Source organism: Sciurus carolinensis, chromosome 3 (assembly GCF_902686445.1).
Source record: "Sciurus carolinensis chromosome 3, mSciCar1.2, whole genome shotgun sequence".
Taxonomy (NCBI): Eukaryota; Metazoa; Chordata; class Mammalia; order Rodentia; family Sciuridae; genus Sciurus; species Sciurus carolinensis.
The window spans coordinates 37,748,420-37,762,291 of record NC_062215.1 but is presented as its reverse complement, the minus strand read 5'-3'; the positions used below and the strand labels follow the sequence as shown (position 1 = coordinate 37,762,291).

At 35.6% G+C, this 13,872-nt stretch overlaps 1 protein-coding gene and 1 non-coding gene across 4 annotated transcripts in view; both read left to right on the top strand.

Moving 5' to 3' along the window:
* The window catches only part of Ap2b1 (adaptor related protein complex 2 subunit beta 1), a 111,930-nt gene that overhangs the window by 9,980 nt on the left and 88,078 nt on the right, over positions 1-13,872 (top strand). For all 3 annotated transcript variants that reach the window (XM_047542753.1, XM_047542755.1, XM_047542754.1), the window contains 3 exons: positions 2,869-2,928; positions 7,799-7,904; positions 13,513-13,648. In XM_047542753.1, coding sequence (XP_047398709.1) covers positions 2,892-2,928; positions 7,799-7,904; positions 13,513-13,648 — 279 coding nt within the window. In that variant the 5' untranslated portion in view covers positions 2,869-2,891. The remainder of the gene's footprint in view (positions 1-2,868; positions 2,929-7,798; positions 7,905-13,512; positions 13,649-13,872) is intronic.
* LOC124981542 (small nucleolar RNA SNORA8) lies at positions 9,175-9,332 on the top strand. Its single transcript, XR_007108052.1, has one exon. It is a non-coding gene; the product is annotated as a small nucleolar RNA SNORA8 (small nucleolar RNA).

The window sequence follows — 13,872 nt, the reverse complement described above, 5'->3', positions numbered from 1 at the left end:
CCTATCTCTTCTCTTTAGAGCGGAGATTCTTAGGACTTATGCTATGGGCCTCTAAAGATATTTGACCCTCCTTTCTTCCCTGAAATTTTGTGGGTATGTACATTATTCCCTAGTTAAGATAAGAACATGTAATTACACTGAACATGACAGAAATACATTCCTCAATACTAAAATTTATTAGGGGAGATAATGAAATGTATGAGCTACTATAAAGGTGTGATTTAAGACTTACCAATTTACTGTTTAATAGAACGTGATGAAAATTACTGTTAAGAATTTAATGTATGACTGGGGGCAGTGGCACAGCTATAATCCCAGCAATTTGGGAGGCTGAGGTAGCAGGATTGCAATTTGAGGCTAGCCTCAGCAACTCAGTGAGACCCTGTCTCAAAATAAAAAATAAAAAGGGCTGGGAATGTAGCTTAGTGGTAAAGTGCCCCTGGATTCAATTCCTAGTACCAAAAAAAGAAAAAAAAAAAGAAAAAAAAAAAAGAAAAAAGAATGTAATGTGTGGGTATATGTATGAGAGCTTTAGAGAACAGAATGATTTTATGCAAAACTTTTTCCAAGAAACTGACTGAAAATTTTCAAGCAAGTTTCGTTTTTAAATCTTAAACAGGTTTTAAGTTTTGATGACCCTGAAGTATTTAAATGACAGAATAACTTCCTGGTTAGACCATACTAGATTTGAGAGATAGCCCTTCTGTCAGGCTCTAGAGATCATTTCTGTATGTTCTTTTTTTCTGTTTATATATATAAATCCTAGATAACTTTAGATTTATTTCAAGTCTTAAGAATTTCTTTCTTCACTTATCCACTTCACATTTAGTTTATGTTATGAATGGATTGATTATGACATTCTTTAAAATTGTTTTTAGAAAGGCATTATGAAACATTGCATAAGGCAAGCCTTTTTTACAGATTAATTTTTAATTATAATAAGTATTGAAACAAATTATGCATTCTTCAATGATACTTGTGAATTCTAGCTCTCTTCTTTTAACAAGGTAATTCAGTGAAGTTCTACTACAACCTAAAGAACTATTATATTAGAATCAAGACCACAAATAGTAAATGAAAAATGAGTGCAAGTTCCATAGATTGTATAAGAAGCACATTTTAGTGATCAGATTTGAACCAGACTCTTTTTAGTATCTTAGGTTTATCTGGCTTTTTCCTTTTTTTTAATTACATTGATTTGTTTGGCACTTTAGGTTTTTCCTCTCAGTTCCATATTTATTATTGTTTGCCAAATGTATGAATGCTTGAGTTTGCCAGTCTATTATCATTCAAGTTGTATTGACTTGAGGCAATGAGCAAGTGGCATATGTCTTGACCTGAAATTGGTGATAAATATTGTTAACAATGGTAGTAAGGAAGAAGATACTCATTTTTGAGTGCAGAAGAATTATTATTTAAAGAAAAATTGAATATATTTGAAGAAGTCAAGAACATTAGACAGAATCCTAGAGTTTCTCAAATCAGGAAGCATTGTCTCATTATTTTGGAGGAAACATGATCAGTTCATGCTGCTTTTGTTTTGCTAGTAGAACTATGTGTCTGTTGGATTAAATTTTTTCTGGGTCTCAGGACAGAATTAGGGTTGAGACTGAGATCCATATTCGTACTAATTTTCTTATACTTAGTGTGACTGAACAAATATCTCAGTCTTTTGCCTTGTTTTTAACGGGAAACTGGTATTTTTTTCTTTGGGAATACTGTTGGGATGTAGATTATTGGAAATATGAAGACCACAATTTTAACAAGTCCTTGTATAAGACATATTAGTCTCTCTAGATGTTTGTTGTGAAAGAACAGTACCCTACATTTTACTCTTTTTTTAAAAATTTATTTAATTTTTTGGGTTGTAGATGGACACAATACCTTTCTTTTGTTTATTTTTTTGTGGTGCCAAGGATTGAACCAGTGCCTTACACGTGCTTGGCAAGTACTCCACTACTGAGCTACAACCCCAGCCCTATTTTAGTCTTTTTTTTTTTCCTTTTCTTAAAAGAGCTTCCTTTTACAGAAAAGTGTATGTAGTGCTGAATAAGTTGGCAAAATTGTTTTTGACCTTACACTGCTTTAGAATTTATGTTTTGAAATGTCTCCATCTTAAAACAAGAAAATAACCAGATTTTCCTAATTAAAAAAAAAAAAAAATTTATGGGGAGATCTTTCAAAACAAACGTTTTCTTATTTTAAATGTTTGATTAATTAAAGATGTACTTAGCTTTTACTCTTGAAGGCTTTGAGAAGGTAATTGTGAATAAAATTACAAAGTCATGCCAGGTGGTGAACGATTGTAATCCCAGTGACTTGGGAAGATGGAAGGAGGAGGATTGCGGATTCAAAGCCAGCCTCAGCAATTTAGCGAGGTCCTAAGCAACTTAACCAGACCCTTAAAATGAAAGAAAAGGGGCTGGGGAGATATCTCAGTCGGTAGAGTGCTTGCTTTGTAAGCATAAGGCCCTGGGTTCGATCCCCAGCACCCAAAAAATAAATAAATAAATAAAAAATAATAATAAAAGAAAAAAAGGCAGGATATGTGACTTAGTGGTTAAGTACCCCTGGGTTCAATCCTTGGTAATAATAATAATGGTTGTTATTATTATTTACAAAAATATAGATTCAGATTATTACCCCATTCCATTGGGACTTTAGACTTGTCCCTAGTAACTCCTTGAGCCAGGAGTTATATATATATATATGTTTTTTTTTTCTTTATCTCTTGAATTACCAATTTGGATGGTAAGCAAGAAGACACTCATGTTTGAGTGCAGAAGTTCTTAAATGTTCTTAAAATTAATCAGATGCCTTGCTGGATATATATAGCCTGAATAAAGACATTCTTTTCTCTTGCTACAGGTGCACATTAAAGATCCAAAATCATGACTGACTCCAAGTACTTTACAACTAATAAAAAGGGTAAGTAGGAAATCCTGGTTAAACTTTGGAACTTTTTTCAAAAGTTGTGGTGTTACATTGTTCCAAATAAAATATTCCTGACCTCTTCAGACATGCATGTTGTAGTTAATTTCATTGAGAATTTTCTACTTATACAGATAAGAATATTTATGAGTTAGTAGAGTTTAGAGGGTTTTTCCTTTGTGTATATACTGGGGATTAAAGACAGGAGTGCTCTAGCACTGAGCTGCATCCCCAACCCCTTTAATTATTTTGAGATGGGGCTTTGCTGAGTTGCCCAGGCTGTCCTCCTGCTTCAGCCTCCTGAATCTCTGGGATTATAGGCTGGCTTTTTTTTTTTTTTTTTTGGTGAGGGGGCTTGAACCCCAGGGCTTTGTGCATGCTAGGCAAGTGCCCTACCACTGAGTACTCTTAGCTTGAAAGCATTGAATTACCTTGTTAAAAGAAGTGAGCTAGAACTCACAGGTATAAAATACAATTGTATAGACCTCCCAGTTGTCTGTAGGTTTAGCCGAGTTTGCAGGTTGTAGAATCCTGTCTTCATTTATCACATTCATGTATTCAGTAAACATTTATTGAGTACCTACTATGTACAAGTCACATTCACTTAACACCCTAACATTGTGGGTGTAGTTTCTGATTAAATATCCTAATTTTGTCAAGTCAGATTAGGTGCAGAGAACACCTAGTACCCAATCTTGGTTTCTAAATATGATGTTCCATTGTAGAAGGAACTAGACTCCTTGGAGAAATAACTAATTCCAAGACTGGGTTGAGGGAATGTACAAGTTGAATATGAACATCTTGTGCCAGAATATAAGGAAGTGCTAAAAAAAAATGACGGGATAGGTCAGGGAGCATCATAGCCTACGGGGATTCTCACTAGCAAAATTTAGGATAATTTGAGCAATAAAAAGTGGCACACACCTGTAATCCCAGGAGGATCACAAATTCAAAGCTGGCCTTAGCAATTTAGAGAGGTCCAAAGCAACTTAGGGAGTCCCTGTCTCAAAATGAAAATAAAAGAACTGGGGATGAAGGCTCAGTGGTTGAGTGGTTGGGGATGAAGCCTCTAGGTTCAGTCTGCTGTATCAAAAAACAAAAATAAAAAGTGGTGCTGGGCACAGTGGCACACACCTGTAATCCAGCAGTTCCGGAGGCTGAGGCAGGAGGATCACCAGTTCTAAGCCAACTGTAGCAAAAATCAAGGCATTTCAATGAGACTCTGTCTCTAAATAAAATACAGAATAGGGCTGGATATGGTTCAGTGGTCAAGTGCCCCTGAGTTCAATCCCCAGTACAAAAAAAATAAAAATAAAAAATAAAAAGTGGTCATAGTTATGGATCATAGCCCACTGAATAATAAATCAATAAATCCCTCATACATAGAGGTGTATAGATCATAATTTAGGTGAGAGTTGTTTGTGAATGCTAAAACTTGCAGGTGAAAGTTTGATGATGAACAGGATATTTCCAAAGTTTCCTCGTACCTTTTCACAAATTACTAATTACAAAGGGAAAAATATTCAGTGTCAAAATCTGGCAATTACAACTTTAACCAAATATTCAATTTTTTTCCCAAATATTCAATGTTAATATCAGCAATGATGGGACAAAAAAAATGGGATTCTATATGATAGGTGACCTGTACTTAAAAAAAAAAAAGTGTAATGAACAGATTTTCAAATTAAAGGAGAACTAAAGAGATCTGATAATAAGTAATGTGTAATTCTGAACTGAAGATTGCTGCAGAGTTGGCAGTGGGGTGGGAATCAAGTTTGAGAACTTTAAGGTCTATAGATTAGATGATGATAATATAACAATGTTTTACTCTTTTTATTAAGGTTATATAAAATAATTTCCTTGTTCTTAGAAAATATGCACTGTTAAGTGTATGAATATGTCACAATAAATCCCACTATTATGTATATTTGTAGTGCATCAATAAAAATGAATTAAAAAGAAAAAAATTCACTGACGTATTCAGGGCTAAAGAGTTATGATGTCTGCAGTTTACTGTTAAATGGTATAGGGAAAAGGAATATAAAAATGCAGAGAAGAGGGCCTGGAATAAAGCTCAGTTAGTAGAGAGCGTGCCTTGCATGCACAACACCCTGGATTCAATCCCCAGCACCACAAAAACAAAACAAAACAAAAATGCAGAGATGGGCTGGAGATGTGTCTCAGTGATAGATTGTTTGGCCTAGCATGTGTGAGCCCTCTGGGTTCGATCCCTGGCACAATTGGGGGGAAAAAAAACAAAACAAAAAGCAGATTATAAAGCAAATATGGAAAAATATTAACAGGGGAATCTTACAACTTTAAGACTGAATTTTTAGAAAAATTAAAAAGTATAGAAGCCTGGAGTAAACAAGGAGCACCAGAACATTTGAAAACTCAAGCAATTTGTCATATTCTATCATTTGTAGTATATGTGCATGCAAAAATTCTGTTGTAATTCAGAAAGCCCCTTAATGAATTGTTTAAATTAAAAATAAAATTAATCATCTACTAATCAGTGGCTTTCAACCTTGTCCAGAGAACTTTAAAACAATGTTGATGTCCTGTCCCAACCCCAGATTACCTGATTTCAGTGGTATGGGTGTGGAGATTTTAAAAGATCCCCAAATTATTTTAATGTGTGTAGCCAGAATTTAGAACCATTTCTAGCTGTTAGCAGTGCTTGGTAGATTTGATCAGGAAGGCAGAGAAGATATTTAATAAAGTTATGGTACATGAGATACCTTGCCTCTTTTAGTACCCCTTTTGGCTTTACCCAACTACTTCCTCCCAATATTATTTATACCTCACAAAAGTCATTAGCTCCTTATCATTCATTTCAACTTGTCCTAACTTTCTTATCGTTTGGAGATGTTTTTATTTTTCCTTTCTTCTGTTAACCTTTTTTGTACTTTGATGACCAACATATTGTCTATAACAACATGAGGGGATCTTTAAAAAGTCCTCGTTTTACTCTTCAAACTTTCTCTTGTAAGGGGTCTTGGTGACCATTTTTATTCAGGCATTTTTAAAAGTCTAAGACTTAGAGATTGAATCATTGCTGTATAAATACCACATTTAAAAAAAAATGGGTAGACTCTGTTCCATTTGCTTCCTGCAACGCCCACTAGAACTGCCAGTGGAATATCTTCTTTAAATTTGTGCTATTGGAACTGGAATAATTTCAGTTACATCCTGTTTTGATTCTGTAATTCCTGCTGCTATTCACAGTTTTTTCTGAAACCCTGCTGTTTGTCCTTTACTATTCCCAGAAGTAAATGATGGGAGCCCTAAGAGCTGGATATGGTAGTGTAGGACTTGGTGAAAAGAAAAATGACTCTTTAAAGGACCTAGCTTTTCTGGCTGTGCTATTTTTTCAGTTGACAGTTTGCTTGCCTTTTGGAATGGATATTAATAAAACAAGTGTTTTAGCGCTCATTTTATCAATTTCATCCTTCCCACTTAAGGGCTTCAGGGAGATCACATAGTGTGCATACTGATGAATTAGGTCTGGTTTAAAAGAACATTGACAATAGTTTTGAAGATGGAGAAAAATAAGGCAATGTTATAGACAAGTTTAAGGATATAGATAGAAGGTAGAGATGGGATCAACCTTTTTCTCGTGGGCTGCATGGTGTGTTTTCCTCCCTTTATTTTTAAAACAGATGAGAATTATCTTCTTTTTTATTTTGGCCCTAGCATCCTGAAGATAGGTGAACCAAGGAGACTGAGCCTTGATAATTCCTGGTACTTCACAATGTAGGCCTCTTAATAGTCATTTAAGATTATACTTGTAGGTGGGGGATATAGCTTAGTGGTGGAGTTTTTCCTAAGCATGTGCAAGAACCTGGATTCAATTCCAGTCACTGACAAAAAAAAAAAAGAAAAAAGAAAAGATTATACTTTTAGGAATGAGCCTTGTTTATACCATTGCAGCTTCAAAATTATTGTTGTTAGATTGATTGAATAGGGTAGGACCTTAAAGCCCTTATGAAAGTACTGATTTAGAGCCGTGATTCCCAACCCTAGTTGTGCAATTAGAATCACTAGGGGGAACTTTAAAAAGAGGAAAGTAAAGTTGGGCGCAGTGGATTACACCAGTAATCCCAGGGACCTCAAGGACTGTAAGTTCAAAGCCAGCCTCAGCAACTTAGCCTAGACTCTGTCTCAAAATAAAAAGGATTGGAGATGTGGCTCAGTGGTTAAGTGACCTTGGGTTCAATCTCTGGTACCAAAAAAAAAAAAAAAAGAGAGAGAAAGAAAAAAGAAAATAAGAGTTCTTGTTATTCTGATTCATTTGCTCCATAGTGGAGCCTAAGCATTGTTATTATTAAACATTTCTCAGACAGTAGTAGGGTATAGCCAAGGTTTAGCATATCTGGATTTGAGAGCTGGGAGACAGAGTGTTAAGCCCAACTCTATCACTAAATTTTGTAACCTTTGAGCCTCTTTTCTTTATCTGTAAAGTTGGGAGTGGGAATATGAGATGATACTTATCTCTTCTGGTTTGGAAACACTTGTTGTTAAGCCTGCTCCTTGCCTACATTTATTTTCTTCTCAGGACCATAAAATTCAGATGAGAAATTTCTGTTCCCATCATAGTTACATATCATGAGATTTGTTTTTTTCCCATTTCTGTGGTTCACAAAGATCAGAATTTCACCTTAAACTGTAACTTAAAAGGTCTTAGAAACTTATTTGTGGTGTTCTTATCAGTGGGTTAGTAAATATTCTAGATTTGAAGTTTGCATACCTATAATTTTTTATTCTATTGCTGGCCATGTTGTCCTGGTGTAACTCCATAGTGTAATATGTTCTGCTCTGGTTCTCTGGTGCTGGAAACTCACCCATTTGTTCTCATCTCTTGTAGGAGAAATCTTTGAATTAAAAGCTGAACTCAACAATGAAAAGAAAGAAAAGAGGAAGGAGGCTGTGAAGAAAGTGATTGCTGCTATGACTGTGGGGAAGGATGTTAGGTAAGAGTAGTCACTTTGCTATTGATCCATACCCCATTTTATGGCCTTTGTTGCTTTTCTTTAAAATTATAGACCGGGGCTAGGGTTGTGACTCAGTGGGAGAGCGCTTGCCTTGCATGTGTGAGGCACTGGGTTCGATTCTCAGAACCACATACAAATAAATAAAAAATAAAGGTCCATTGACAATTAAAAAAAAAAAAAAAATCATAGACCTGTTGCACCCAGTGGTGCATTCCTGTGATTCCAGCTATTTGGGAGGCTGAGACTAGAGAATTGCCTGAGAATAAGAGTTTGAAGTCATCCTGGCAAGCTTGCCTCTTTTAAAAAAAAAAAAAGAACCTATAACAATGGGTTCATTCCAATGAAAACATCATCAGGAAGTATAGTTTTTTTGTTTGTTTGTTTTTGTTTTTTGCGGTGCTGGGAATTGAACCCAGGGCCTTGTGCTTGCAAGGCAAGCACTCTACCGACTGAGCTATCTCCCCACCTCCTTAGATTAACTCTTGACTTAAGTAATTTGTTTATTTTTTAGAAGAGTGAAATGACTTTGATTTTGTTGCATACATAAAATCTCCTGAGTGCTGACACAGTTACAAATCTGTCAGCTGAGGAAATTTTAGATGATAAAAATATAACAAGAGGCAGAAGCTCACATATTCTTTAATTTGCTCAAGCCAGTACCTCAACTTAACAATTCCATATTCAGTTGAATTTAAGATGAAAATCTGTGTTAACAAAATAAATTTGATCTTATTTTGTTTGTTTCTATAATTTAGTGAGAGAACATCTGAAAATAAGTAAGGATTGTCTTTAGACCTTGTGAATTCCCAAGGCCCTTTCATGGGGTCCATGAGGTCAAAGCTATTTCTAAAATAATGCTTAGAAGTTAAACCTTTTTCATCATTTTTATGTTTGCACTGATGATGTGAAGTAGCAGTGAGTAAAACTGTTAGTGCTTTAGTATGAATCAAGGCAGTGGTGCTGACCATAACAGTCATTATATTTGTTACCACAACATACTTGGCACCATCCTTCATGAAGCATTAAAATTCTACTGGAGCAGCAGAGACAGGACGATTGTGAGTTCAAAGCCAGCCTTAGCAAAAGTGAGGTGCTAAGCAACTCAGTGAGACCCTGCATCTAAATAAAATACAAAATAGGTCCTTGAGTTCAATCCCTGGTACAAAAAAAATAAGTAAATAAACTTTAACCTTTTATTTATTTTTTTTATTATTTTTTTTGTGTGTGTGGTGCTGGGGATTGAACCCAGGGCCCTGTGCTCGTAAGGCAAGCACTTTACCAACTGAGCTATCTCCCCAGCCCAACTTTAACCTTTTAAATGACAGTGTGATAGAAATTCATTATCTCACATTGTTGGTTTGCTTGGCTTTATGCATGTTAAACCCAAGTATTTCTATTGATAAAACATTTTAGTTTCTTAGGCTGCTTCAATTTGATAGTCTTTAATAGTAAATAACATTTTAATAAAAAAACTTGAATTTTGAATACAAGTTTCTGTAATATTCTGTGATTAAAATGGAAATTACTTATAAAGTTCTTTTCCTACATTGCAAAGTGTGATGGTTGAGAAAAAACCCTGTGTGATTATTTGAATTGCAGATCCATTTTTATGTGAATGATTGACAGACAAGCTATATTTAATCAGACTTTGGTATTTGGGATGCATTTTATCAAAATGAGCAAAGCAAACCTGTCATTTCAAGGGAAAAAAATTGACAGTAGATAAATTTCAAGCATTAATGTAAAATTTACAGTTTCAGAAAATTTGTATCTCTCATAATTGAGCTCAATAGGTTCCTAATGCTTAAACACTTTTCTAATGAGATTGGTTGTGAAATTGATAAATGTGATTATTTGCTGTGCTATAACAAAATATGTTAACATTGGAAGGATCTGCAAACTCAGTGAACCAATATTTCCAAATGACCAGTGCATGTATTATAAAATTTTACATGGGTAAAAAGTCGATTCAAAATGTATGATAAGTGAATGGATTTCAGTGAAACAAAGTCCAAAAGTATTATCCAGGGCTGGGGATATAGCTCAATGGGTAGAGTGCTTGCCTTGCAAGCAGTAAGGCCCCGGGTTCAATCCCCAGCACTGCAAAAAAAAAAAGCATTATCCATATGGTTTCAGATTCCACATTATAAATATCTTAAGAAAGTGCTGTTTATGGACTAAAAGAAGAAAGTGAAAAACCCTCATTTTTGAAGTATGCCAAAGAATATCCAGTTACATGAAAAAACTTTTAAATATTTCTCCCTTTTCCAAGTTATGTATGTATGTGTATGAAGCTGGATTTTTTTCTTACACTTCAACCAAAACAACATTCTGCAAGCGTAGTGTTTTGCAGTAGTATGCTGATTTTGATTCTTTCAGATAAATACCGAGAAGCGGTATAGCTGGGTCATGTGGTGGTTCCTTTCCTAGGCTTTTGAGAAACCTCCATACTGATTTCCATAGTGATTGTGCTACTTTATAATCCTACCAACAATGTAAAAGTGTTCCTTTTTCTCCACATCCTTTCCGTCACTTAATACTATTTGTATTCTTTTTTTTGGTGGGAGGGGTAACTGGGGATTGAACCCAGGGGTGCTTTACTACTGAGCTACATCACCAGACATTTTTTTTTAAGTTATTTTTTATTTTATTATTTTTTTATTTTATTATTTTTTAAAATTTATATGTGGTGCTGAGAATCAAACCCAGTGCCTCCCACATGCTAGACAACTGCTCTACCACTAAGCCACAACCCCAGCTTCTCCCCCAGATATTTTTAATTTTGAGGCAGGGTCTCATAAGTTACTGAGGCTGACCTTGAACTTGTGAGCCACTGTGCCTGGGTATTTGTATTTTGGCAGTGGAGGGGTCTAGGGTATTTGTATTCTTGATGACGACCATTCCAACTAAAAAGAAATGAAATCTCATTGTAGTTTTGATTTGTTTTTTCCTGATTGCTAAAGACTTTGAACATAAAATGTATATATTAAATGCAGCATGATTTCTACAAAGGAAGGATTCAAGCTTAGGAATTTTGCCAGAACTCTTCTTGGAAGAGATGTGGTGTGAGTTGTTCCTAGAAAGAGCACAAACAGAATAGAGATTAACTATTTGTAGGTTAATATTTCAGTCTCTCCTCCAACTAATGTGAAGTTCAGCAGTGTTCAATAGACACACAGTGGAAGCAACACTTTCACAAGTAATGTCAAGTTCAGCATCATCCAGTAGATATATGGTATAAGCTACATATATAATTTTTAAATTTTATAGTAGTTGTATTAAAAAATGAAAAGAAATGGATGAAATTAACTTTAGTAAATTTTGTTTGATCCAATATGTCCAGAATATTATTTCAAATGTGATCAATATAAATATTTGTGTGTGTGTGTGTGTGTGTGTGTGTGTGTGTGTGTGTTACTAGGAATTTAACCTAGGACCACTCTACATCCTCAGACCTTTTTAAATTTTTATTTATTTATTGGTTTAGGTACTGGGAATTGAATCCAAGGGTGCTTTACCAGTGAGCTACATTACCAGCCTTCCCCCCGATCTTTTTGAGACAGGGTCTCACTAATTTCCTGAGGCTGTCCTTGAACTTGGGATTCTCCTGCCTCATTCTTCTGAGTTGCTAGAATTACAGTCCTGCACCACCATACCAGTCAATGTAAACAATTTTTAAAGAGCTATTCTGTATTACATTTATCACACAGTCTTCAGAATCCATTGTGTTTTATATCATATTTATACCACATCTCAGTTCAGGCTAGCCACATGTGACCAGTTCCTACCATATTGGAAAGTTTGTTTCTAGCTTTATAAGCTGGTACTTAACAGTTTTTCCTCTAAAATTTAAACTGTTAAATCTTGATCTTATGTGGGTTGATAGAATTATTTAGGATCTTAAGTTTATAATGGGTTAATATTCCACATTAATTACTGGTTTTAAAGTCATTCTGCACATGAGCTATATTCTTCTAGGAAAGGGAAAGAAAACTCATTTTGGAGTGTTAATATCTGCATGTACCTGAAACTACAAGAGATACCGTACAGATAAGGTAAACAGTTTACTGCCTTTCAAAATAGAACTCATGCTTCATTGGAGATGTAATGGATTCTTTGAATTTGCAGTCTATCTGTCTGGGTTGTAGCTCAGTAGCAAAGCGTCTGCCTTGCATTTGCAAAGCCGTGGGTTTGAGTTTCAGTTCCAAAAAAGACAAAAAAAAAAAAAAAAAAGAATTTGCAGTCTATCTTTCCTTTGTAAATAATTTCTGTACCTTGTTTCTGTGTGTGTGTGTGTACAGGAGCTAAACTATTTGAGTTATTCTCTTAATTTTCTGTAGAAATATCCTGGCATTTGTTTTTCTTCTGTACTAGTTATAAGATATGTAGAAATATTTAACATTTATAAAGTACTTAATAAAGCCTTAGGGGGAATGTTAATTTCTAACTTTATATAGTTAACCTGAATTTTTCCTCCCCCCCCCCTTTCCCTCCCTCCCTACCTTCCTTTCTTCTACCCAGGGTGGAACCCAGGGACACTCTACCACTGAACTACAGCCCCAGCTCTTTTTCTTTCTTATTTTTTAAGACAGAGTCTCACTAAGTTGCTGAACCTGGCCTCAAATTTGTAATCCTCCTACCTCAACCTTCTGATTCACTGGGGTTAGAGGCATGTGCCACCCTGTCAGGTTCTTTTTTTTTTTTTTTTTTTTTTTTTTTTTTTTTTTTTGGCAGTACTAGAATCGAACTCAGGGCCTTGTGCTTTAAAGGCAAGCATTCTACCAGCTGAACTATCTCCCCAGCCCTGCTGTCAGGTTCTCTAACCTATAGGTTATACTTTAAAAATCTAACAAGGCCCTGGGTTCAATTCCCAGCACTACTAATTAAATAAATAAATCCAAGAAGCTTAATCCTCCAAGCTAATGGTGTTATTTCATGAATGGGAACATAAATATCTTTTCTGTGACTTAGAGGAGAACGGTAAATCATGAAATTACTAGAACTTGAGGAAGGTATAAAATACTTTTATATTTGATTACACTCACAAAAAAAATTACTTTGTTGAGGGGGGTACCAACAAAGATTGAACCCTGTGGGGCTTAATCACTGAGCAACATCCCCATCCCCTTTTATTTTTAATTTTGAGGCAGTGTCTTGCTAAGTTGCTTAGGGCCTCCATAAACTGATGCTCAAATTTTCATTTGTGTGAGTGTGTAATGTTAATGTTAAAAAGGTAAATAAATTGGGTGTGGTGGCACGCACTTGTAATCCCAGTGCTCAGGAGATTGAGGCTGGAGGATTGTGAGTTCAAAGCCAGCCTCAGCACCTAAGCGAGGCCCTAAGCAGCCTTGTGAGATCCTGTCTCAAAAAAAGGGGGAGGGTGGAGCTTGGGATGTGATTCAGTGGTTATGCACCCCTGGGTTCAATCCCCAGTACCAAAATCAAAAACCTAACAAGCAAGTAATTGTCACTATGGAGACATTGTCCTTATATCAGACCACTGTAATATAAAGCCATTGCTTCATTATCATGCAGCTTAACTCCCACACCAGTTCACTGTCTTTTTCTCTTTTCCTTCTTTCCTCAGCTCTCTCTTTCCAGATGTAGTGAACTGTATGCAGACCGACAATCTGGAACTGAAGAAACTCGTATATCTCTACTTGATGAACTATGCCAAGAGTCAGCCAGACATGGCCATCATGGCTGTCAACAGCTTTGTGAAGGTAACTTTCCCAAGGACTGGAGCAGTCCCTTCTTCAAATACCGTTTTAGAAGTGACTCTTGGTATAATTAGTGTCTGCATTGCAAATAAGCAACCTCTGTTCCAGAGGAAGGCCTCCAGGGAAGTATTGGCAATGAGTAGGACTGTTCATGTTTTAAGCATTCCATATGCCAGCTTGTGTCATCCAGGGAAGTTCAAACCATATGGTGAGCCTTCTGTTAGCAC